The sequence below is a fragment of the Peromyscus californicus genome, unplaced genomic scaffold (assembly GCF_007827085.1).
Source record: "Peromyscus californicus insignis strain IS unplaced genomic scaffold, ASM782708v3 Scaffold_3__1_contigs__length_106647218, whole genome shotgun sequence".
Lineage (NCBI taxonomy): Eukaryota > Metazoa > Chordata > Mammalia > Rodentia > Cricetidae > Peromyscus > Peromyscus californicus.
Genome location: NW_026294551.1, coordinates 15,436,671 through 15,460,466, shown reverse-complemented (window position 1 = coordinate 15,460,466; position 23,796 = coordinate 15,436,671). Strand labels below are relative to the sequence as shown.

At 47.1% G+C, this 23,796-nt stretch overlaps 1 protein-coding gene across 1 annotated transcript in view; it reads right to left on the bottom strand.

The window, feature by feature from the left end:
- The window catches only part of Pitpnc1 (phosphatidylinositol transfer protein cytoplasmic 1), a 287,375-nt gene that overhangs the window by 31,760 nt on the left and 231,819 nt on the right, over window positions 1-23,796 (bottom strand). The window contains exon 6 of the mRNA XM_052758830.1: window positions 21,104-21,199. Coding sequence (XP_052614790.1) covers window positions 21,104-21,199 — 96 coding nt within the window. The remainder of the gene's footprint in view (window positions 1-21,103; window positions 21,200-23,796) is intronic.

The following is a 23,796-nucleotide window of genomic DNA, read 5'->3' as shown; positions in this document are numbered from 1 at the left end:
CTGTGGCCCTGTCAGATTAAGATAAACTACAACACTGGGCTGGGATGTGGCTCAGACGGTGAGCGCTGCCAGCATCTCGAAGCCCTGGGTTCTCCGCAGGAGCAAGCAAGCGTTCTCAACCACTGAGGCATCGGGCCAGCTCAAGTTCCAGACAGTAACTTCTCCCGACACTTCCTTCTCCCCAGCAGGCCCCTGTTTCTGCCTGTCTCTGCTCTTTTTGCTTCAGGACCCAGTTGGGTGCGTAGCCCAGGGGTTCTGTGGTCACCCTCACAACAGTGCGAACCCCCAGGAGCATGGAGGGGCTCATAGCCACTGTTCCGGCACACCGTGGCTATACATGCCAGACCCACAATCCTCAAGAACTAAACAAGACATAGTGATATGAAAGGGGAGAACTCAAAGCATTGGGGAAATGCAGGGCCTTCCTGCAAGATCCAGTTCAGGCCTGGTGGTGGTGGTGGTGGTGGTGGTGGTGGTGGTGGCACACCGCCTTTAATCCCAGCACTTGGGAGACAGTGGCAGGTGGATCTCTATGAGTTTGAGGCCAGCCTGGTCTGCAGAGTGAGTTCCAGGACAACCAAGGCTACCCTGTCTCCAAAAAAAAAAAAATCAGTTCAGAATGAAACTAAACTAGAAAAGTATTGTTCACATAGCCAAACCACAGAGATGCTTCAACCAAGGTGTGTGTGTGTGTGTGTGTGTGTTGTATGTATGTGAACAATCCTGGGTGTCAGTCCTCATCTTCTGTCTTCTCAGTCAGAGTCTCATTGTTTTCCTGCTGTATAAGCCAGACTAGTTGGCCTTCAAGCTTCCGGGGCTTCTTCTGTCTCCACCTCCCATCTCATAGGAGCACTGTGATTACAGATTCGAACCATTTTCCCTGGATATTTGTGGGTTCTGGGGATTTGAACTCAGTTCTTCACACTTGTATGGCAAACTCTTTATGCATTGAGCCAGTCTCAAGGTATGGTTCTTGATGGCACCACAAAAATTCTGTGAGTTCAAGACCAGCCTGGTTTACAGAGCAAGTTCCAAGACAGACAAGGGTACACAAAGAAATCCTGTCTCGGGCTGGAGAGATGGCTCAGAGGTTAAGAAGACTGGCTGCTCTTCCAGAGGTTCTGAGTTCAATTCCCAGCAACCACATGGTGGCTCACAGCCATCCGTAATGAGATCTGGTGCCCTCTTCTGGCCTGTAGTCATACATGCTGTATACATAATAAATAAATAAATCTTTAAAAAAAAAGAAAGAAAGAAAGAAAGAAATCCTGTCTCAATGCACCCCCCACCAAAACAAAACAAAACAAAACAAAACAAAAAACCCAAAGTAAACAAAGTTAAACTGAAATTATAGCAGGCTACTGTGAAGTGCAGTTGTCTAGATGTGAAAGAAGTTTATGTTTACCAGAGTCAGAAAGGATGTTTGGTAAAAGCTGTAGGAATTTACATTTAAATTGTCTTTAATGTGTGTGCACATGTACACCGTGGTTCACATGTGGAGGTCAGAAGACACCACAGGAGTCAGCTCGTTCCTTCCCCAGTGTGGTCCTGGAGACCACACTCAGGCCGCTAGGCTGGGCAGCAGGCGCTTTTCCTGCTGAACACCTCATCAACCCAAGAATTGACTTTTTTAAGTGGACAGCGAAAATTTGGTTTCATGCCCTCAATTTGCTAGATAAAGCCACCCAAGACTTGAGAAACGCCAGCCAGTTCACCTGCAGAAGATCACAGGTCCTTCCCCACAACACACTGTTCTTTCTGCCACATTTACTTTTAAAATTAAACACCAAAAGGGTGTTTTTTTTTTCCTAAATAGCTCAATGCCAAAGAAGCAATTAACAATTGGGCTTTGTATGGGAACAGCATGTCCCCTCGCCCCACCCCAAGACTGGTGTCATATCTACCGCTGATCATTTCATCTAGAAAATCTCAAACACGGCCTATAATTAGAGAGTCACATTCTAAGTGCTGGAGGGAGGCACAGGAGCAGGGCTCACAGGAAGACACCTTTAATCCAAACTCTGGATCAGATGTGAACATCAGCTGAATGTGTCTGGATAGCAATGAGCCAAGAAAAGGGTGCTTGTGTGTGTACATGTACATGTGTGTGCATGTGCATGTGCACCCACATAAATCATCAGGTATTAGCCAGGCCATGGTGGCACACGCCTTTAATCCCAGTACTTGGGAGGCAGAGCCAGGTGGATCTCTGTGAGTTCAAGGCCAGCCTGGTCTACAGAGGAGATCCAGGACAGGCACCAAAGCTACACAGAGAAACCCTGTCTTGGAAAAACAAACAAACAAACAAACAAATAAAACCATCAGGTATTACTTTTTTCTTTCCCTGAGACAGGGTTTCTCTATGTAGCCTTAGTGGTCCTGGAACTCGCTCTGTAGACCAGGCTGGCCCCAAACTCAAAGATCCGCCTGCCTCTGCCTCCTGAGTGCTGGGATTAAAGGTGCATGCCACCACCGCCTGGTTAGGTTGTTAGCCTTTTATAAAAGGATCTAATGCTTCACTGTAGTGTAACTAAGAAGCTGTTGGTTTTGATTTTTTTTTTTGAGACAGGGTTTCACTCTGTAGCCTAGACTGGCCTTGAACTTATGGCAATCCTCCTGCCACAGCCTCCTGACTGCTAGAGTCTAATATACTGAAAGTTTTGTGCAGTGGTCTGGTGATTCCCCCAAAGGATTGTTAAGTACATGCTTTCGTCCCTGGAAACTATGCATCCAATGTGATTGGAAACCAAGGTCTTTGCAGATGTAATTAAGCTTTAGATGAGATCATCCTGGCTTAAATGGATGGGCCCTAGATCCAATGACAAGTGTCCTTGAAAGAAACAGTTGAGAGGACACAAAGAGACAGTCACTTGGGGACAGAGGTGAAGATTGGAGTTGCTCAGTTTCAACTCACAACCTCCTGAAGGAACCAGAAGCCAGAACATCCAGAACATCCTCAGGATCTCAAGAACATTACAGAAACTTTCAGGGAAGAGGTGCAGGCTGAGCAAGGTCAAGGTGCCAGAGCTTAACTCTAACTGAACTTAGGTAGGGTCTGGGCACTCAGCTTTTCAGAACCTCCTGAAGTATAACCACTGCTACTAGATACAAGCAGATGAGGAACCTGAAACTCAGAAATGATCAGCACCCTGTCTAATGTTGTCACCCACTCCTGGGCCCAGGTGCTCAGCCCTCAATGCACACCTCCCCTCCCCACCCCACCCTATTCTTTGATGAGACTTAACCACGAGAAGAAGTAGGCAACAGACTCTGGAGAACTCCTGGGTCCCTTCTGATGTGATGACAAGAAGGACCATCTAGAACCAGGTACTGGACCTCTCTCCCTACCTCTGTGTAGCCATTTCCTCTGAATTGAAACATTCCCTCTTGGAGGGAGAAGTCCAGGCAACATACAGAACTCAGGAAACTCAAGGAACTTACAGGGCTCAAGGAACACAGAAAGTTACAACATTCTGTAAACAGAGACAGTTGTTGCAGAGAGGTGCCTTTTCCGCCAGTGCAGCTCAGAGCAAGTTGTGCAGTGAGTTCCAAATGCAGCTTTAGAGAGCCAACACCATGCTGGGATGAGCTCTTTGGTGATGCAAGCTGCCTTTGAGTCACCCTCTAAGTAACTCCTCACCCACATTCCCCAAGTAACCCCAGCCAACTAAGAGATTTGGGTGGATCCCTCCTTTGATCTGTCACCAGTGCTGCATCTGGGGTGAGGATGTCTCCCCAGGATAAGTCTGCTAGAGCCTTAATTTTCCAGCCTCCATAATTAAGAAAGAAATGATGACTGTTTCAAAGCCATCCCCTGCACAGTTACAACAGTCTGGATGGAGGAAGATATGACCTCAGGAAGAGAGAATATTTCATCTGAAATCCCAGCATAGTCAGGAGAGATCCACATGGCGGAATGGTGATTTAAGTAACTCCCTTGTGGTGTCACGCAAGGCTTCGATTGTAACTTGCCCTTTTCAGCATGGAACACAGAAAGTGCCTGATGCTTGGGCGATGTCACAGAGTGACACAGCCATGAAGCCCGAACAGCCCGAGACAGGCTATCATGTAGTTTACTCAGCTCTCGCCAAGGCCTGCAGAAGAAAGCCAGGCAGCTGCCGGCCCATCTGGCTAGCCTTAATCCTGTAGTCAAAACTGTGTAGGAAAATGAGCTCAAACATGAATGTGACCACTCACAGGATGAAGGTTTCCTCTGGGGAGTGACAGGCTGCCTAAGCACTCCTGTTTTCTGGAAGCTGGTACCTCTCCTGGTCTATACTTCAGGAGAAGGCTGTATTTTTGTTTTGTTTTAGACAGGGTCTTACTATGTAGCCTTGGCTGTGTGTGTCTATGTAGACCAGGCTGGCTGGAATTCACAGAGATCTGTTTGTCTCTGCTTCCTGAGTGCTGGGATAGGTTACGCCACCACACCCGGCCTCAAGAGAAGGGCTGACACTTGCTACTGCACCACAAGTTTTTATTGGTGAGACATATGGCCTGGGCCTAGGCCAAGGTCATATGATAGTGTTTGGTGCCCAGACATAATGCATTTTCCACTTTCTCTTAGAGAGCAAGGCGGATTGTTTGGGTGTGAAAGCCATCCCTAGACCCTGCTGTCTGTTCTTTCCAGAATCCCTCAAGTTGGGCCTGGGGAGCTCTTCTTCTGAATGGGGCACTGGGGTGTTTGGTGTCCTAGCATTGCTCTACTGAAGGACCACAGACTGAGGGCTTAGATGACAGAGATTTGCTGTCTCACAGAGTGGAGGCAGACATCCAAGGTCAAAGTGTCATTCTTACAGCTTTCTTCTTCCTCAGCATCTAGGGGTTTTCTGGCCATCTTTGACATTCCTTGGCTTATAAAGCATACCTCTGGAGTGATCACAGGCAATGTTCTTGTGTGAGCTCACATCGTCTTCCTTCTGCGCTGCTCTGTCTCTGTGTCCTCATCTAAAGGACATCAGTCATATGAGATGGGGCCCACCCTAATAACCCTAACCTATGACAGTTCTCTAGTCTCCGTTCACATACAGAAGCATCGCAGGCAAGACTTGGATAGATTATTTATTCATCAAGACAGAATCACTCTTTATGTAGCTCCAGCGTCCTGGAACTCACTATGTAGACCAGGCTGTCCTGGAACTAATGAATATCTACTTATGTCAGTCTTCCGACTTTAGAACTTTTCAGATGGACACCATTAAACCCATATCAAGAGTCCAAGAAGAGTCTAAGTTATTTTTCTTGTCACATGATACAGTATCTATTACAAGCAGCTTAAGGGAGGGAAGATTTGTATTGGCTCACGGTTTCAGAGTATCTCGGTCCATCATGATGGGAGAGTCATGGCTGTGGGAGGTTCCTCTGAGATTGGCCAACCAAGAGGCAGAGGAAGTAGGCCAGAACCAGAAGTGGCTATAACTCCAAGGTTCACCCACTAACAATCTACTTAGATGGGTAAGGCCTCGGTGACTGTGAGGTTCCACAACCTCCCCAACACACTGCTACCAGCTGAGGACCAAGTGTTCAATCCCATGAACCTGTGGACAACATTTCACACTCGAATCGGATTAGAGAGGTTTTTTGTTTTTTGTTTTGTTTTGTTTTGTTTTCTTAGCAAGGCTAGTCATCCAGATGTATGAGGTCTCTTTTACTGCCTGGTTACTCACTTGGTCAGGGAGCTTCAAACACTACTCTAGCTACATCTGGATCTACTGGATGACGTGGAAATTCTCAGAAGCAAGACTCTTGCCTGGATGGATGTACTCTAGTCTGGGAGCTGGGTGCCTAGAGATGTGTAACACTATGTGTTCTTCTGGCCAAGGGCTTCTCCATTCATCCATATTGAAGTCTCTGGCTCTGGACTCCGCTGGCATTCTCCAGGCCAGGCAGATGGTACCGTGAACCCTTGCAGTTAAAACACATCTATATCAAGAAGGCTAAGCTGGTGCCAGGGCTGTTTCCCCAGGACTTGGCTGGCCACCCCTTCCCTTTGGCACATCTGTAGAGGGTTTTCCCTCTGTTAGGTCAGCAGTACCTGGAGGCATTGCCATCTCACACCAGGACAAGCCAAGACAGAGGTGACGCTGAGGGATTCGGCATTTGGGTAGCTCATGGGAAACTGTGTCCTTGCATGGCTTATGATCAAACTCACATCTGGACTGTGCAAAGACAAGCCCACAGGAGATCTTGGCCCAGCTGCAGGAGAGCCTGCATCTTGGCAGCAATACTATTAGCCACATGAACTGAGATATAAAGTCTCCATGATTAATTACACTTTCAGTCAGAACCACAAAGGACAAAAACCAACAGGGGCTTGCCCTGCTAATTGAAATAAGTTTTTGATAAATGTTAAATATAAAAAAGGCTAAATGGGAACCCCAGCCAGGAATTGCTATATTATGTAATGATAATACTCAACCCCATAGCAGAGAGGAATGGACAGGACACAAATCCTGTATTAGATTTTTTTTTTCCCTTCACGCTGGAACTTTCCACCAAAGTCATTCCAAGGTGATGGTTAAGAGTGATTGTCAGCTTGACAGCTTCTAGAATCACCTTGGAGGTAAATCTCTGGGCATGTGTGTAAGGAATTTTCTAGAGTAGGTTAATTGAGGTGGGAAGGACTGCATAAAAAGGAGCCGGTGCTGGAGAGATGGCTCAGAGGTTAAGAGCACCGACTGCTCTTCCAGAGGTCCTGAGTTCAATTCCCAGCACCCACATGGTGACTCACAACCATCTGTAATGAGATCTGGCGCCCTCTTCTGGCATGCAGATAGAACACTATATACATAATAAATAAACCTTTAAAAAAATTAAATTAAAAAAAAAAAAAAAAAAGGAGCCGGCAAGCTGAGTGCCAGCATCCACCTCTCTCTTCTTCCTAGCTGTGAGCACAAGTGGCCAGCTGCCTCATGGTCCGGCCACCACGCCTTGCCGCCCTTCTTCCATGAACTGAACCCTCTGACTTGGAGCCAGAATAAATCCTTCCTTCCTTAAGTTGCTCTGGTCAAGGGTTTCGTCACAGTGATGAGTAAAGTAACTAACACACCTTCCAATGTTGTTTGTAGTTGGCTTTTTGGGGCGGAGTCTTGCTGTGTAGCCCACACTGGGTCTGAAACCTGTGATCCTCTTATCTCAGCCTTCAGAATACTGGGATCATTATCTTCCAATGAATGGCCATTTCAATGGGAAGAAATTTAGCCTAAAATTTAGTCTAGTGTTTTCTTGAACTTCAATCCTATCTATAAGAGGTCCGTGAACACTTGCCCCAGAGGAGGATGTTAAGTATCCCATTCATGTGAAATGTCTAGGTCAGGGAACTCTATGGAGACAGAATGGACATCAGTGGGTTCCCAGGGTTGGGGTAGAGGTGGGGGTCAGAATATAGGAGTGACAGTTAACATATAAACATTTCCTTTTAGGGTGATGAGACTGTTTAAAATTTGATCATAGTGACAGTTACACATATCTGTTAATACACTTTTAAACTACATTTTATCTCTATCTATCTATCTATCTATCTATCTATCTATCTATCTATCTATCTATCGTGTGTGTGTGTGTGTGTGTGTGTGTGTGTGTGTGTGTGTGTGTGTACATGTGCTATGGTGCAAGTGTGGAAGTCAGAGGACAGTTTGCAGGAATTGGCTCGATCCTTCCACCACGAGGGCCCCAGAGATCAAACTCAGATCTCAGGCTTGGTAGCAAGCACCTTACCTACTGAGCCATCTCGCTGGCTCAGATCTATGACTAAAACAGTACCCTCAAAATGAGTGATTGCTTGGGTTTGTGGTCTATATATAGTTCAATGAAACTTTTAAACAAAAATCCAACCCAGGAGCTTTCGGAGCATGTGGACTTGAGCACTAAGTGATGACTTGGCTGAAAAGGTCAGCTGTGATTCGACAGTTTACAAAAGGGAAAAGGGAAAGCCTAAGTGGAAGTCCTGGCTAGAAGGGTCAGTTCTTGCCTTGTTACCAGTTAACGCACAAAGCGCTATTTTTAGCCTTTGCGCTCGGCACCAGAGTGTACCACAGACGGCGATTTATGCTGGTCCCCTGCAAAGTGGTACGCTCAGAGGAAGTTCGCTCTTAAGTTCTGTCTGGCATGTAGGAAGCTGGAGGACACAAGTTCCCATGGTGGGGGTGTCTCAGCATGTGTTCCACACCTGTCCCAGTTAAAATTTAGGGCTAGAAACATTCAAAACTCATCATGCTGAGAAGAGAGCATGTGAGAGTGGGAATTTTGAATAAACACCACAAAAGAATTTAACAGTCCACAAAGACCACTACAGATGCCTTCTAGAGGACAGCGAAAGGACTAAGAAAAAAAAAAAAAAAAAAGGCCACTGGTGAGGGGGGTCAGAAGAGAGCCCAGGACGGAAGAAAGGGAAATCACCATGGGAGCTGTGTGTTCAAGGTTTGTACCAGAGCTGGTGCCGAGCACTTCATACACACTTCCACTTAATCCTTGAGACGTAATGAGAAAAGGATTTGGCCCTTGTCTGTGGTTCCTAGTGTCTGTGGTTCCTAGGATGGCGCGCCTGTGGTTGCTGGAATTTCCTGACCCTGGACTGTCTCGTTGTCCATCAGGAAGTCCTTCCTTCCATCACGCCTTAATTTGTGTTAATAAGGTGAGCTGAGTTGGAGCCCTATACAAGATGGGCTGCTTATTAAAACAGCAAAGTGGCTGCAAGGCCCGTCAGCTGATCTCTGGGAAACAGAAGGGAGCATCGGAGAGCCAGATCTGTAAAATCCTATAACAAGAAGATCTGGTGATTAAGAGAGAGTCCGAACCAGTGAACACACTGACTTTCTGGGTAGGCAGGTGTATGAATCAGTTTTTCATTACTGTGACAAAATATCAGAGTTAAACTGTTTACAAGAAGTTGTGTCGTCCCCCCCCCCCCCCCCCGACTCATGGCCTCAGGAGTTTCGGTTCATGGCCACTCGGTCCTGTTGCTTTGGCCCTATGTTGTAGTAGTAACAGTAAATCACGGTGGGGGATGCAGTCAGTATGCTCTTGAACTCAGGTCATCAGCTTTGGTGGCAAGCTCCTTTATCCATAGAGCCACCTCACCAGCCTCTCCCTAATCTTCCATGACAGAAGTATGAGGAGGAGGAGGCTTCATATTCCTACATCAGCCAGTAGTCTGAGGGTGCTCCCAATTTCTGTCGTCAGTTACCTGAGAAGACCCCTGTTGTATGGTTTTAAGGTTAGGTGAGATGTGTGTGTGGGTAATGACTCAAGACTCCCTCGTCTCCATGTAGGAAGGGGTTAGAGATGGATGATCTGAGCAGTGGTGAGAGGTAATCTCCTCATAGACCTGGGAAGTCCCTGACCTTCGTGATCAGCAGCTGCCTGAAGACTGAAGGGTCATAATTCCTCTTGTTCCCAGTATTGGGCTGGTTCCCAGTTCTAGCACGATAAACAGTGTCTCCTGAACACCCTGTTACATAATGTAACCCAGTTCCTTTTGACACAGATCTCAAGATGACTGCTAATTACAGTCAACAAGATTATTCAAGGACACACTAGAAAGAAACCCCTCTTATACTGTGTAATGACAGGAGGCCAGGAAACAGCATTCTAATTCCCCTGGGCCAAGCTCTTCCATTTAGGAAGTCAGGTAGGACTCAAATGGGTTTTGGTACAACCTTTGAAACTGGGCTGCCTTTGAGACTGTCCTCACCCACTCTGACTTTAGCAGTGTTCTTTGGACACAGGGTATAAAGGGTCATCAGTGGCCCTGACCTATAATGAGAATATACAATCTGACCCATAGACAGCTCAAGTTTATTAAATCAAAAGTCTAATCAGAGACTCACAGATGTTCTTTGTGTGTCTGGGCATATGTGTATGCAGGTGTGTCTGTGCATATGTGTATGCAGGTGTGCAAGGGCCTGTGTGTATGGAGGTGTGTCTGAGCCTGTGTGTATGCTGGTGTGTCTGGGCCTGTGTATGCAGGTGTGCATGGGCCTGTGTGTATGCAGGTGTGTATGGACCTGTGTGTATGCAGGTGTGTATGGGCCTGTGTGTATGCAGGTGTGTATGGGCCTGTGTGTATGCAGGTGTGTATGGGCGTATGTGTATGCAGGTGTGCATGGCCCTGTGTGTATGCAGGTGTGCATGGATGCCAGAGGTGGATGTCAGGTGTCTTTCTCTATTGCTCTATTTAAAAAATATTTTATTGTTTATTATTATTATTATTTTTTTTTTTTTTTTGGTTTTTCGAGACAGGGTTTCTCTGTGTAGCTTTGCGCCTTTCCAGGAACTCACTTGGTAGTCCAGGCTGGCCTCGAACTCACAGAGATCCGCCTGCCTCTGCCTCCCGAGTGCTGGGATTAAAGGCGTGCGCCACCACCGCCCGGCTGTTTATTATTTTTTAAATTATGTATATATGTGTGTCTGCATGTGGGCTTGTGCATGTGAGTGCAGTGACCTTGGAGGCCAGAAGAGGGCATCGGATCCTCTGAAATGACAGTGACAAGTGTTTGTGAACCACCCAATGTGGGCACTTGGAACCGAATCCAGACAGCCTGAAAGAGTGTCAAGAGCTCTTATCTGCTGAGTCAGCGCTTCAGCCCTAAAGAGTTGTTTTCTTTTTAAAATTTTATGTGTAGGTTATCTGGGCATAGAGGTGCATGCCTGTAATTCCAGCATTCTGGAGGGAGAGTCAGGTAGACCTCTGTGAGTTCAAGGATAGCCTGGTCTACATAGTGAGTTCCCGGCCAGCCAGGGCTAAAGAGTGAGACCCTGTCTCAAGAACAATTTTTTTTTAATGTGTATGTGCCTTTGTGTATGTACGTGTAGCATGCCACGCAGTAGCTACAGAAGTCAGGACCCCTTAGAACCGGAGTGGCTGTGAGCCACTAGGCATGGGTGCTAGGAACAAAACCTAGGTCCTCTGCAAGAGCAGCAAGCATTGCGTCATCTCTGCAACTGCCCATTAAGGTTTGAATCCAGGCTTCCAGAAATTTCCAGCAAGTTATTTAGAGTCCTCTGAGCCTCCGTGCTCTTATAAAATGGGGGCAACATCTATTTTTCAGGTTGTTCAGATTAAATAATAGAGCTGAATCAAACACCTTCACATTGGTGTCTAACTTTCTCAAAAGTTAGCTTCCTACCCTCAAAGGCTAGGTTTGGCAAGCTAGTTGAGCACTATCTGTTGAGCACTTGAAGGCCTGTGTTTGTGAGCTAGTGACTGTATGTCTTTTTCAGAGCCCCTTCATCATAAGGGCGAAGAGACACATCTATTCTTCCCTGGATATTTTTGACACAGGAGCCGAACAGCTGGACTTGAAGTCTGAAATAGGGAAGGCAATCAGTGGGTCAGGTCTTGTTCTTGGTGTGTGTGTGTGTGTGTGTGTGTGTGTGTGTGTGTGTGTGTACCACTGCTGACCCCACAGAGCCATGGACTGGAAGAAGCAAACTTAGATGAGGATCAATCTAAAGCTCTTCTCAACTCTGAAGCAACCTCAGGGGACAAGTGCAGCTATGTTGTGCTGTGTTCAATACTGGTGACTACAGAAGGCCATCTTGATTCCGCAGAGATGGCAGAATGCCATCAGGCAGGATGAAGCTGAAAGGCCTTGGACCGGTCAAATTGGACTGTCAACTTGAAGGGATTTAGAATGAACATGGAAACAAATCTGAGTGCATTTCTGGGTTAAGTTAACTAAGGTGAGAGGACTCCCTGTGGATGTGGGTAGTCCCCTTCCTGTGGGAGGATCAGGGCAACCTGCAGAGCAGGAGAAACTGACTTGGGCACCAGCTCCCCCCGCCCCCCCTTTCTGATTGTGGGTACAATGTGACCAGATCATTCATGCCCCAGTGGTCATGTCTTCCCTGCCATGAGGTACTTACTGAACTCTCAAACTCTGAGCTCTAATAAACCCTTCCTTAAGTTGTTTTTGTTGGGTGCTTTTTTTTTAGGGGGAGTGTAAGATTTATATTTATTTATCATGCATACAGTGTTCTGTCTGCATGTATGCCTGCAGGCCAGAAGAGGGCACCAGATCTCATTATAGATGGTTGTGAGTCACTATGTGGTTGCCAGGAATTGAACTCAGGTCCTCTGGAAGAGCAGCCAGTGGTCTTAACCTCTGAGCCATCTCTCCAGCCCAGTGTCTGGTGTTTTGTCACAGCAACAAGACAAACACAGGTACTGACTCCCCTTTGGAAGGAGAATGGGTAAGCTTTAGGGTTTATATTGCTATCCCTCTCCCAGATGGAGTGTCAAAAAATGCTTTAAAAAACGTGAACATAGTAAACAGAGGGATCCCAGGCCCTGCATGGCTTCCTTGCCATCTACCAAGTGTAAAGCAGCACAAACCCTTCACCAGATGTCAGCATCATGTGGACTTCCTGGCCTCTAGGACCGTGAGTAAATAAATGTCTCTTGTTTATAAATTAACTGGGCTGTGGTTTTCGGCTACAGGGTAAGAAGATGAACTAAGGTAGGTGCCATCCTGGGACTTGAAGGAACAGATTGCCCAAACTTGGCAGAACAGTGAATTTAAGTTCTAAGGTTTCTTAGAGATGCTGAATCAGAGACACGGCATTTGGAATGAGGTTAAGCCACACGAGAAGAACACATTTTTGGTAACTACGCAGCTCAAATGGCTTGAGTTTCTGAAGCATCTTGATGAGCCTGCAGAGGGTTTGGAAAGTCTGGGAAGCGGGGCTGTCGTCAGCATCACACGCCTGCCTCTCTCCCCGACTCCTCCTGCTGACTGAAAAGCACGTCGCAAACAAACAGACTTCCAGAGTGCCGCTCATGGCAGCCACCTGCCAAAGGCACATGCTTGCCTTGAGCCACAGGCTCGCCAGCTCTCCTGCCCACCAGGAGCGCAGTCAAAGCTGAAGGAAAGTCCTTCTCAAACGCTGCGATGGTCAGTTGTTCTATTTTTTTTTTTTTTTTAAAGATTCATCTTTGGTTATTTTCCACTGTGTGTATGCTAGCAATGGAATGCGAGTCCTCTGGAAGAGCAGTAGGATTTTACCTGCTGAGCCCTTTCTCCAGCCTCTTAGCTTTTACTTGTCAACTTGACACAACCTAGAATCACTTGGGAAGAGAGGCTCCGTTGAGGAATTGTCTGGGTCAGGTTGGTGTGTGGGCATGTCTGTGGAGGGCTGTCTTGGAGATCCAGCCCACTGTGGGTGGTGTCATTCCCTACGCAGCAGGTCCAGAACCGTAGGAGAAAGGGAGAGGCGAGCACAGCTGCCTGCATTGGGTGTTCTCCGCTCCTGACTGTGGATATGATAAGGCTGGCTGCTTCAAGCTCCCGCTGCTGTGACGTCTCTGCTACAAACCCCTTTCTCTTCTGAGTTGCTTTTAGTCAGGGTTTTTTTGTTTGTTTGTTTGTTTGTTTTTTAAATTAATCACAAGAATAGAAATGAAAGCAGGACAAGCGCTTACTGTATGCCAAGGACTGAGCGAGTCATTTAACATGCTTTGCCTTGCCTTGGTGGCACCTCACTTCACCTCTCCGTTCACGCTTCTGAAGGGAAGACAGGACTCAAGGCGGAGCAGATGATGATGAAGTGTGGTGGCTACAGTCATTTGAGTGTCCTCCCAGAGACAGGCCCCTCTCCACGTGAGGGTGAGTCATCTGAACAGAAAACGTGAGCTTGAACACAAATGATGGGCTCTAGATGTCGTCTTTGGCATGGATCCCTCTACAACAAGATCATTTGTTTCTTGATACTGTGGACTATTTGTGTGTGTGCATGCATTTGCATGCACAGACCAGAAGTGAACATCAGGAGTCTTCCTCAATTGTCCTCCAGTTTATTTTTTAAGATGGGGACTCATCTAGAACTGTGAGCTGATAGACAGGCTATACTGGCTGGCCAGTGAACCTCAGGGATCCTCTGTCTCTGCCTCTTGATTTCTGGGACCACAGGCACATATCATCATGTTTGGCTTTATCTCAAAAAGCAAGGTGGAAGAGGGCAGATAGGGCGGCTCGGTGAAAGGCCCTTGCTGCCAAGCCTGAGGACCTGAGTTCAATCCTGGAGACCCATATAGTGGAAGGAGAGAACTGGTTTCTACAAGTTATCCTCTGATCTCTAGGCATATGGACACACGCTTCAAATAAATACACGTATGCAATAAAGGGTAAGGGTGGGGAGTGACTGAGGAAGATATGTGACATTGATATGTGGCCTCCACATACATATAACATATACTCACACCCATGAAACATACAGATGCCCACATAGAGGAAGATCCTACTGTCCAGAAACTCTGGAACAGACAGAAGAGATGTATGACTGCTACCAGGGAAAGAATGGAAACACCTTCAATGTCCACAAGACGGTGGACAGTATAATTTGGGTAAACAGAGCACAATAAGCTAAGTGTGGTTACTTACACCTGCAATCCTGGCACTTGGGAGGTTGAGGCAGGAGGAGGATTACAAGTTTAAGGCCAACCTGGGATACAGGGTATGACTCTGCTTTAGAAAAAAAAAAAGGAAGAGGGGAGTAGAGAGATGGCTCATCAGTTGAGAGTACCTGCTGCTCCTCAGAGGATGTGAGTTTGGTTCCCAGCCATCTTGTCTGGTGGCTCACAACCACCTGCAATCCCAGGAGATCTGACACCCTCTTTTGACCTTCATGGGCACCTGCACACACATGGCATGCCCCCTACACAGCCCACCTCCTCCTCCCACATATAAATAAAGTTTTTAAAAAGAAAGAAAAGATAGCACATTATAGAGCCGCTTTGCACCTGCTGGATGTGTGGGGGGCACAGGAAGACAGCACACCCCTATTGTTAGTGAGATAAAGGGCATGCGCATCATGAAGGGCATGCACAGTACACAGCAAGTTTGAAATAATGCCATCTCTACATTATGCTCTGCTATAAACAACACAAACACTCACTTTAACAACAGCCAGGTCTGGGATGAGGGCTATGAATTCTGGAATATCATGGGATAATGGTTCTTTATGAGCACAGGGTCTTGTGTAACCCAGGATGGTCTCAAACTTGCAATGTAGCAGAGGATCGCCTATGTTGACCCCTGGGGAAATGACATCTGCCTAGTTAGTTGTTCCAGCTGCTGAAGAAGCAGGTGAGCAAATCTATGCGAGACATGTTCTCAGGACTAAGACTGACTGACTGCTCAGGCTATGTCCAGAGGTGACTACCAAGACTGACCAGCCTGCCTACCTGCCTTCTTTTCCTCTTTTCTTCCCTTCTCTTCCTTCCCTCCCTCCTTCCTCCCTTCCTTTGTCTAGAGGTAATCATCAAGAGCTACCTTCCTTATTTCTTCCCTCCCTCCCTCCCTCCCTCCCTCTTTCCTTCTATGCTAGGCACAGAACCAGGGGCTCTGCACATGCTAGACAGACAAACACCACGCCACTGAGCCACCCCCCAGCCCTGTCTTGGACTCTAACGGCACCATTGTCAAGCAGACCCTGGTAATGGCAGGGCTCCAAGTCCAGCCATGCAGCAGCTGCTGGGGACCCTTCCCTTCAATATCTCTCCTTTGCTGGCTTCCTGCCCCCTGATCCCAAGATTCTCACAGGGGACCACTGCGGCCATGGGCACTTCTCTCTTCTCCCCACATGGAGCAAATTGTGACTCCTCTTGTTACCCAAGAGACACTGGGAACCCATCCCCAAACATCTGTGTTCCTCTTGGAATGAAACATGGTATGTGGGGCAGGGGAGGGGGCAGTAACAATACAACAATAAATTGAACTTAACCATGTGTCCGAGCATAAGGCAGCTACATCCAACACGGCCCTTTGGAGAGATAATTGAAAACGTTTAGCACTCCCAACTACCAAGGTGCAGATGCAAATGAAAATATTTTTAATTTGAGAGAGCCCAGAGGTTTGGAAGGGGACAGCTAAGGATGGCAATAGTTACTCAACTGGTGTTGCTGTTCCCTTTCTGGGGGCCTGTCCTTAGCAAACAGCATTGAATCTCTCACCCTTGACAGTCAGTGGAAAAGTTAGATGTGTCTCTCTTTGTTCTCGTCTTCTCTCTTAAGAGTGGAGTCAACAGACATTTTCAACTGCGGCGAATGATGAAGAAGCCGCCAAGGCTGCACAGGGCCAGGGAGACTACAACCCAGGAAGCTGGAGACTGAGTTCTAAGAATTCCCTCAGTCCAAGGAGAAAGGCCTAAATCAAATACCGTCTGAAGAGCTCTCTTCCCTGTCACATGTTCCACTGTACCACATGAGGGGCCATCTTGCTAGAACAGCCTTATGTGACTCTTTTTTCCTTCTTTGTATTTATTTACTTATGTGTGTGTGCATGTGTGTGTCTAGAAGTGTGTGTATGTGTGTATGCACATGCATGCAGGTGCCTGTGGAAGACAGAAGGGGGCATCAGATTCCCAGGAGCTGGAGTTAAAGGCAATTGTGAGCTGTCCGATGTGGGTGTTGGGAACTGGATTTGGGTCTTCTATGAGAACAGCAAATGCTCTTAATGACTGAGCCCTGTGTAACTCTTCATCGTTATTCAAGTTCAAAATCTAAATTTGCCCACTAAAAGGACTAAACTCTATCACCAGTAAGACGAACACTTTCACATTCTCTAAGATGACAGGGAGAGAAATTTCCTTCATCTGTAACAAGAAAGTCAAGCTCAAAAGGTAGCAGAGAGTTGAAGAGATGTTCAGCAATCAAGAGTACCTGATGCTCTCGCAGAGGACCTGGGTTTAGTTCCCAGCACCCATATGGAAGCTCACAACTCTCTGTAACTCCAATTCTAAAGGATCCAATGCTCTCTTCCAGCCGCCCCCCCCCCCCGGCACTGCACATATGTGACCACATACATACATGCAGGCAAAACACTCATACACATAAAATAAAATAAATCTCAAAATAAAACAAAACCATAAAAACCCAAACAAGCAAACAAAACAACAAAATTGTCACCATCCTTCTCCACTTTCTTTCTTTCTTTTCTTCTCCTTCTTCTTTTTGAGACAGGGTTTCCTCTATGTAGCTCTTGCTGTCGTGGAACTCATTCTGTAGACCAGGCTGGCCTCGAACTCACAGAGATCCACCTGCCTCTGCCTCTTGAGTGCTGGGATTAGAGGGTTCACCACCATGCCCGGCTCATCCTCCACTTCCTTGACTAGGGAACTCTATTTATTTATTTTTTTCTCCCCCTGCCCCTTTGTATGGACACATATCTGAAAATTTAAAAGATGGGCCTTTTCTGCAAGTAGGGTTGGAGCTGCGGGGGCATCAGTGAGGAGCCAATACATGTACTGTTTTCTCTGGGCACAGTCATGACGGAAGTCAAGCCTATGAACCAACACGCCAAATGATTAGGCAAGAGAACCACATGCAACATTGGTCAACATTATCTGCCTCATATGAGATCTCTGTGAACTTGACTTTGAGACTGCCCGGGGTGGACCAGTTCTGCAGGCTGGAAATGAGGTTCGGTTCTTATACCCCTGAAACTGCCACCTCAGCTTTATGGATGGGTCTCTTGGCCTGTGTCCTCTGCACAATCTCTTTTTCCTCCACTGCAATCTTCACCTTGAAATCTTGGCAGAGCATCAGAGAGTCAGGATGGAAATCTTGGCAGAAGCAAGAAGCCATGTATCAACCTCATAGCGAGTGCAGACTGTGGAGAGCTCATCTTCACCCTATTTGCGGCTTTGCTAGCACGGACAGACCTGGGCATGCGACTCGGTACAAAGAACTTTCTGAATTCCATAGACAGTTGTATCTCTGTGTCTGTGAGGCTTAATAGAGGTGCTCTCTCTGATGTTCCAAATTCACACTGGTTTTGTGTGTGTGTGTGTGTGTGTGTGTGTGTGCAGGTGGAGGCCAGCGGTCCACGCTGGGTGTCTTCCTTGAATACTCCATACCTTACTGCACTTGGTACTCACTGATCGTCTCTCCTGGCTGGCCAGTGAGTTTTGGGGATCTGCCTGTCTCTTCTCCCTGCATTGTGGTTACGGACATATGCTACCACAGGAACATTTGGCATTTATTGGGTTCTGGGGATCCAAACTCAGTTTCCCATGCTTGCAGAGGAAGCACTTTACCCATGGAGCCATCTCTCTGCTCTGATTAAAAGGAAAACACAACAGCATTGCTCTTCAGGACCCTCTAATTGATATAAGAACAGAGGGGCTGGAAGGATGGCTCAATGGTTATGAACATTTGTTGCTTGTCACCCACTTCAGGTGACTCATAGCTGCCTGCAACTCCTGCCCTAAGGGATCTGATGCCCTCTTCTGGCCTCCACAGGCATCTGCACGCATATGGCACACACACACACACACACACACACACACACACACACACACACTTTAATAAAAATGTAACAGAAACGAATCTTAAAAATAAAATCAGGACAAGAGGGATTGAGGAAGATACCAGATCTCAACCTCTGTCCTTCAACACACACAATCATGTACATATACATACTAAACTATAATAAAAGCCAGGGCTAAGACCCTGTCTCAAAAAAACAAAACAAAACAAAACAGAGGAAAAAGTTTTCTCTGGCCTCCCCATGTTTGCTGTGGCATGTGCAATATGCCACAAAATGCAAGAAAAAACTAACAAAACCCCAAAAGTTTCCTTTTCATTTCATGTATTCACCCCCTACTCCTGCTTCCCTTCTGCCTCCCACTTCTGGTGTGATTGAGAAAAGGTCTATTTATAATGTCCAGGCTGTCCCCAAAGTCCTCCAGCCTCGACCTCCCAAGCATACAAAAACATATCTTTAATTTTTTTTTGAGGTTTATTTATTATTTTATGTGTCTGGGTGTTTTGTCAGCATGCATGGCTATACTTTACACGCATGCAGTGCTTGTAGAGGCCAGAAGAGGGCGTCAGACCTGTAACTGAAGTTACAACAGAGGGGGGTGAGCCAGCACATGTGGGTGCTGGAATAGAACCCTGGTCCTCCGGAAGAGCAATCAGGGCTTTTAACTGCTGAGTCATCTCTCCAGCCCCAACTTTGTTTTCCTTAAAGCACACAGGTATCGCTGGCTAGAGATCTAGTAAAGTTGATGACACCAATATGCTTAGGCTTTGGATGAATGTGTGTGACAGTGACTCAAACTGGCCTTTCCCCAGCCTTTTGAGGGACCAAAGCCCGTGAACTCCAGCCTGCAGCGAATCAGGTTGGTAGCTGTTAAAACCAAGTAAGGCTTTTCTAGGCAAACAAGTCCCCCAGTAGGGAGGTAAAGATCTAAACCACAAGACAGTCCAGTGTGTAACCTACTGGAACTCATGCTTAAGATTTTTTAAAACATTTCTTTATGTACTTATTTATTTATTTACTGACTTATGTGTGTGTATGGAGATCAGAGGACAACTTGTGGGAGTCTGTTTGTACTTCCAACATGCAGGTCCCGGGGATTGAACTCAGGGTGTCGAGGCTTGGCTGCAAGCACCTTTAACTGCACAACCATCTCAGTATCCCAGAATTTACTTTCATTGGGTTTACGACATCTTCAATCAGCCTTAATGAATCCGAGGGAAGAGCTTCAAGATCCATGTGTTATAGTTCAAGGACAAGTCTGGGGTCCTGTGTCTAACATACTATGAATGACTGCATGTAGTAAACAAAAACAGCCCTGTGTCTGTTGTCATCCCAGGGCTGGGTCACTCAAGTTCCATCAGCAGCCACTAATAAGACACTAACAGGATATAAATGATGACTGGCACCAACAGCGACATAAAGGGGGAGCAGCAAGACAGAGGGCAGATTCTGGTAGGGGACGCGCCAGAGGGGAAGATGTTCTGGTTCATGTGTTCTCAGCTAAGAAGAGAAGCCCTCAGGAAGGTGCCTGCTATTTTGAGAGGATGGTTTCTGGGCCAACAGGAGCCATCAAAGTTTTGAGGCTTGATTGAGGATTTTCTTTATGTTAAATTCCAAAGACAGAAATGAAATGCTGTCTGCGTCCTCACACAGACAGGCTGCTGTGTTCAGAAAAGCCAGCGTGTTGAATGCTTAGCCCCAGGGGTCCCGATGTCAAGTGGGGTGGTGACAGAGTTGGGAGTGGTGGGGGAGGGCGGTTGGGGGGTGGTTTAGTACGGGCTCGAGGACTTCATTTGGAGGCTTGCATTAAATAGCCCAGCGATGGCTGGAGAGATGGTTCAGTGGTTAAGAGTGCTGGCTGGGATGTGAGGGCGATCTGGCTGCGACCTCTGTCACCCCATTGATTGCCAGGGTTGATTCGGCTGATCTGGCTGGCTAGGCGGGTGTCCCCTTCCTCCCTCACCGCTCCATGTGCGTCCCTCCCGAAGCTGCGCACTCGGTCGAAGAGGACGACCTTCCCTGAATAGAGGAGGACCGGTCTTCGGTCAAGGGTATACGAGTAGCTGCGCTTCCCTGCTAGAACCTCCAAACAAGCTCTCAAGAGTGCTGGCTGATCTTCCAGAGCATCTGGGTTCAATTTCCAGCACCCCCATGGCAGCTTACAACCATCAATAACTACAGCTTCGGGGGATCTGATGCCCTCTTTTGGCCCCTGCAGACACTGCATGCATTTGGTAGACAGAAAACATCTACACACATTAAATTAAAAAAAAAAAATCAACCTTCAAGAATCCAGCGAGATGTCAATACTAAACCAAGTAAACATAAAGATAGATGGAAGGGTCCTAGGGTAGAAAGTGCTTCACAAATCACTGTGGAATGAAAGAATGGATGAATGGATGCTGTGGGATGGTCTGTATGGCAAATGTGTTGCTGATTGGTCAATAAATAAAACACTGATTGGCCATTGGCTAGGCAGGAAGTGTAGGCGGGACAAGGAGGAGAATAAAGCTGGGAAGTGGAAGGCTGAGTCAGATAGACACTGCCAGCCGCCAGGATGACAAACAGCATGTGAAGATGCCAGTAAGCCATGAGCCATGTGGCAAGGTATAGATTAATGGAAATGGATTAATTTAAGCTGTAAGAACAGTTAGCAAGAAGCCTGCCATGGCCATACAGTTTGTAACCAATATAAGTCTCTGTGTTTACTTGGTCGGGTCTGAACGGCTGTGGGACTGGCAGGTGAGAGAGATTTGTCCTGACCGTGGGCCAGGCAGGAAAATTCTAGCTACAAATGGATGGATGGATGGACACATAACTCTTCCACTTTGATCACTTACCTCAGATTCTTTGTAGTAGCGTTCCGGAATTTCATCACAGGCTATATCGATAAAACACACTTCTCTTTCCAGGTCTTTGGCTTCATTGTCAAAAATCTGAAAGGACAGAGCAACACATCAAAGGTCAGCGGATGAGATCTTGCTGTGTGTCCGTGGCTAGGACAAGGATGCCTGAGGCAAGATGACACCCCACAGCGCATCTTCCCGTGGCCCCACACCCCTAGCTTTGCCTGCCACAGAAAGTGCGAGAATCATGACAGGCTTTTATTCCTCACTTAGGTTTTGTCGCGTCAGAGGCAGGTGTAGCATCTGTCATCGCATGCTGAGGGGTAGATGAAAAAGTGGGCTGTTTTTAGAAGTTCAAGAAGGAGGAAATAAATCTTTTCCAAAAGTCTCTTCCAAAAAATTGAAAACTGCTGAGTTTTGGCAGCTCATCTGAGCAGAGGCTGGGAGGGTCTGGTGAGAACGCAGACAAAGAGCAGGGGACCGGCCCAAGATTAGGAGGAGAAAAACGTGTGTGCCTTTTCGTTGATTTAAAGGAAGTTCGTTGCATTTATCTATCTGTGTGTGTATGCATGCCATGGTACCCACGTGGAGGTCAGAGGACAAGCGGCTGGAGTCGGCTCTCTTTCCACCAAGTGGGTCGTGGGGATCTAATTCAGATTGTCAGCCTTGGCAGCAAGTGCCTTTACCTGCTGAGCCGGCTCACTAGCCCCTCATTAGCTTTTCATATGGATTTAATTCACAAATACGTTCTCATTGCAGAAAACAGAGATAAAATAAGCAAAGAGGAGAAGAAACCACAAACCCTTTCATTTGCCTACTGTTAAACATTTTTTTTTTTAAGTCAGGATTTTTCTGTGTAGCCCTGGCTATCCTGGAATTCACTATGTAGACTGACCTTGAACTAACAGAGATCCACCTGCCTCTGCCTCCCAAGTGCTGTGACTAAAGGGGTGTGCCATCACACACAGCTTTTTTTTTTTTCTTCTTTTTTTTTTTGAGACAGGGTTTCACTGTTGCCCAGGCTGCCAGATACAACCTTGAACTTCTGATCTTCCTACCTCCCCTTCCCAGTATTGCGATTACAGACTGGTATCAGCATGCCTGGCCTTACAAGGTTCTTAGAACTGAGCCCAGCCTCATGTACACTAAGCAAGCACGATACCAACTGAGCCACATCCCCAATTCAAACGTGTATTTTTTTTTTTTTGGTTTTTCGAGACAGGGTTTCTCAGTGTAGCTTTGCGCCTTTCCTGGGACTCACTTGGTAGCCCAGGCTGGCCTCGAACTCACAGAGATCCTCCTGGCTCTGCCTCCCGAGTGCTGGGATTAAAGGCGTGCGCCATCACGGCCCGGCTCAAACGTGTATTTTTTATGATCACTTAAGAGTGTGATTTCATTGGTAAGCGAACAGGGTAAAGCTTGGTTAGGTTCTTTTGGCCTAGGACATCATGCATGCATGCACACAGGCACGCACACTTTGGTCTGCATGCACACAGGCACGCACACATACATACACACGCCCATGTTTTGGTCTGAAGCGACGAGGCAGCTCCTGAAGGACAGGAAGCAGATAAGGTTTGAAAAGCCACTTTACCCTTAGAGGACGTCTCCGCACCCCACCTCACTGCAGGGGCTCATCCGTGACCACCAATCCCATCACACTCTTCTACAGAGGATGGGGTATTTTGTAAGAACAAGGTGGCTGATGCCTACCAACATTGTCTTGATGCACAACGTTTGCTATTAGCACACCCTACAGAGGAGCAGTGTGTGAGGGCGCGTCACCGGAGTCAGGTGGCCATTTTAGCCCAGTGGTCATCCTGGAACCTATCTGCCAAGTTCGCCGTTTGCTCTATCACTTGTCTCTGTCTTTCCTTCTTCCTCTTTATTGGTGTGTATGTGCAAGTGGCCATGAATGAAGTGTGCAAGCCAGAGTGCCTCTATCATTCTCCCTTTATTTTCGAGACAGAGTGTCTCGCTGAATCTGGAACTAGACAGGCATGGCCAGTGAGCTGCTGGGATCCTCCTGCCTCTGTCTCCCAGCACTCCATGCCACCACACACAAACTTTTTTGCTGTGGGATAATGCTTTTGTGCACCGGTTTAATAAAACCCTGATTGACCAGTAGCCAGGCAGGAAGTATAGGTGGGATAAGCAGACAAGAAGAATACTGGGAAGAGGAAGGCTGAGTCAGGAGATGCCAGACTGCCATCCAGGGAGCAGCATGTAATGGCACACAGGTAAAGCCACGGAACACATGGCGATATGTAGATTAACAGAAATGGGCTGAGTTAAGTGTAAGAGCTAGTCAGTAGTTAGCCTGAGCTAATGGCCGAGCAGTTTTAATTAATATAAGCCTTTGTGTTTTTTCTTGGATCTGAGTGGCTGTGGACTGGGCGGGACACAGGAAAACTCCAGCTACACTTTTTATGTTGGTGCTGGGGATCAGTAACCATTTCACCCAATGAGCCGTCTCCTCATCCCTCCAACTGCCTTACTCTTCCAGTAGGTTTAGAGGCCTGACTGGGCAGGCAACATGATCCTCCAGCCTACCCTGAGATGCCTGTGGCAATCCCTCAAAGGTGCAGAAAGCTTGGATTTTAGGTTAACCCAGGTTCCTGCCAGTGCCTCTTGCAGTCCTGTGCTTCTGGGCACACCTACTGTCTGGGGTGGGCAGGTGGATTGCC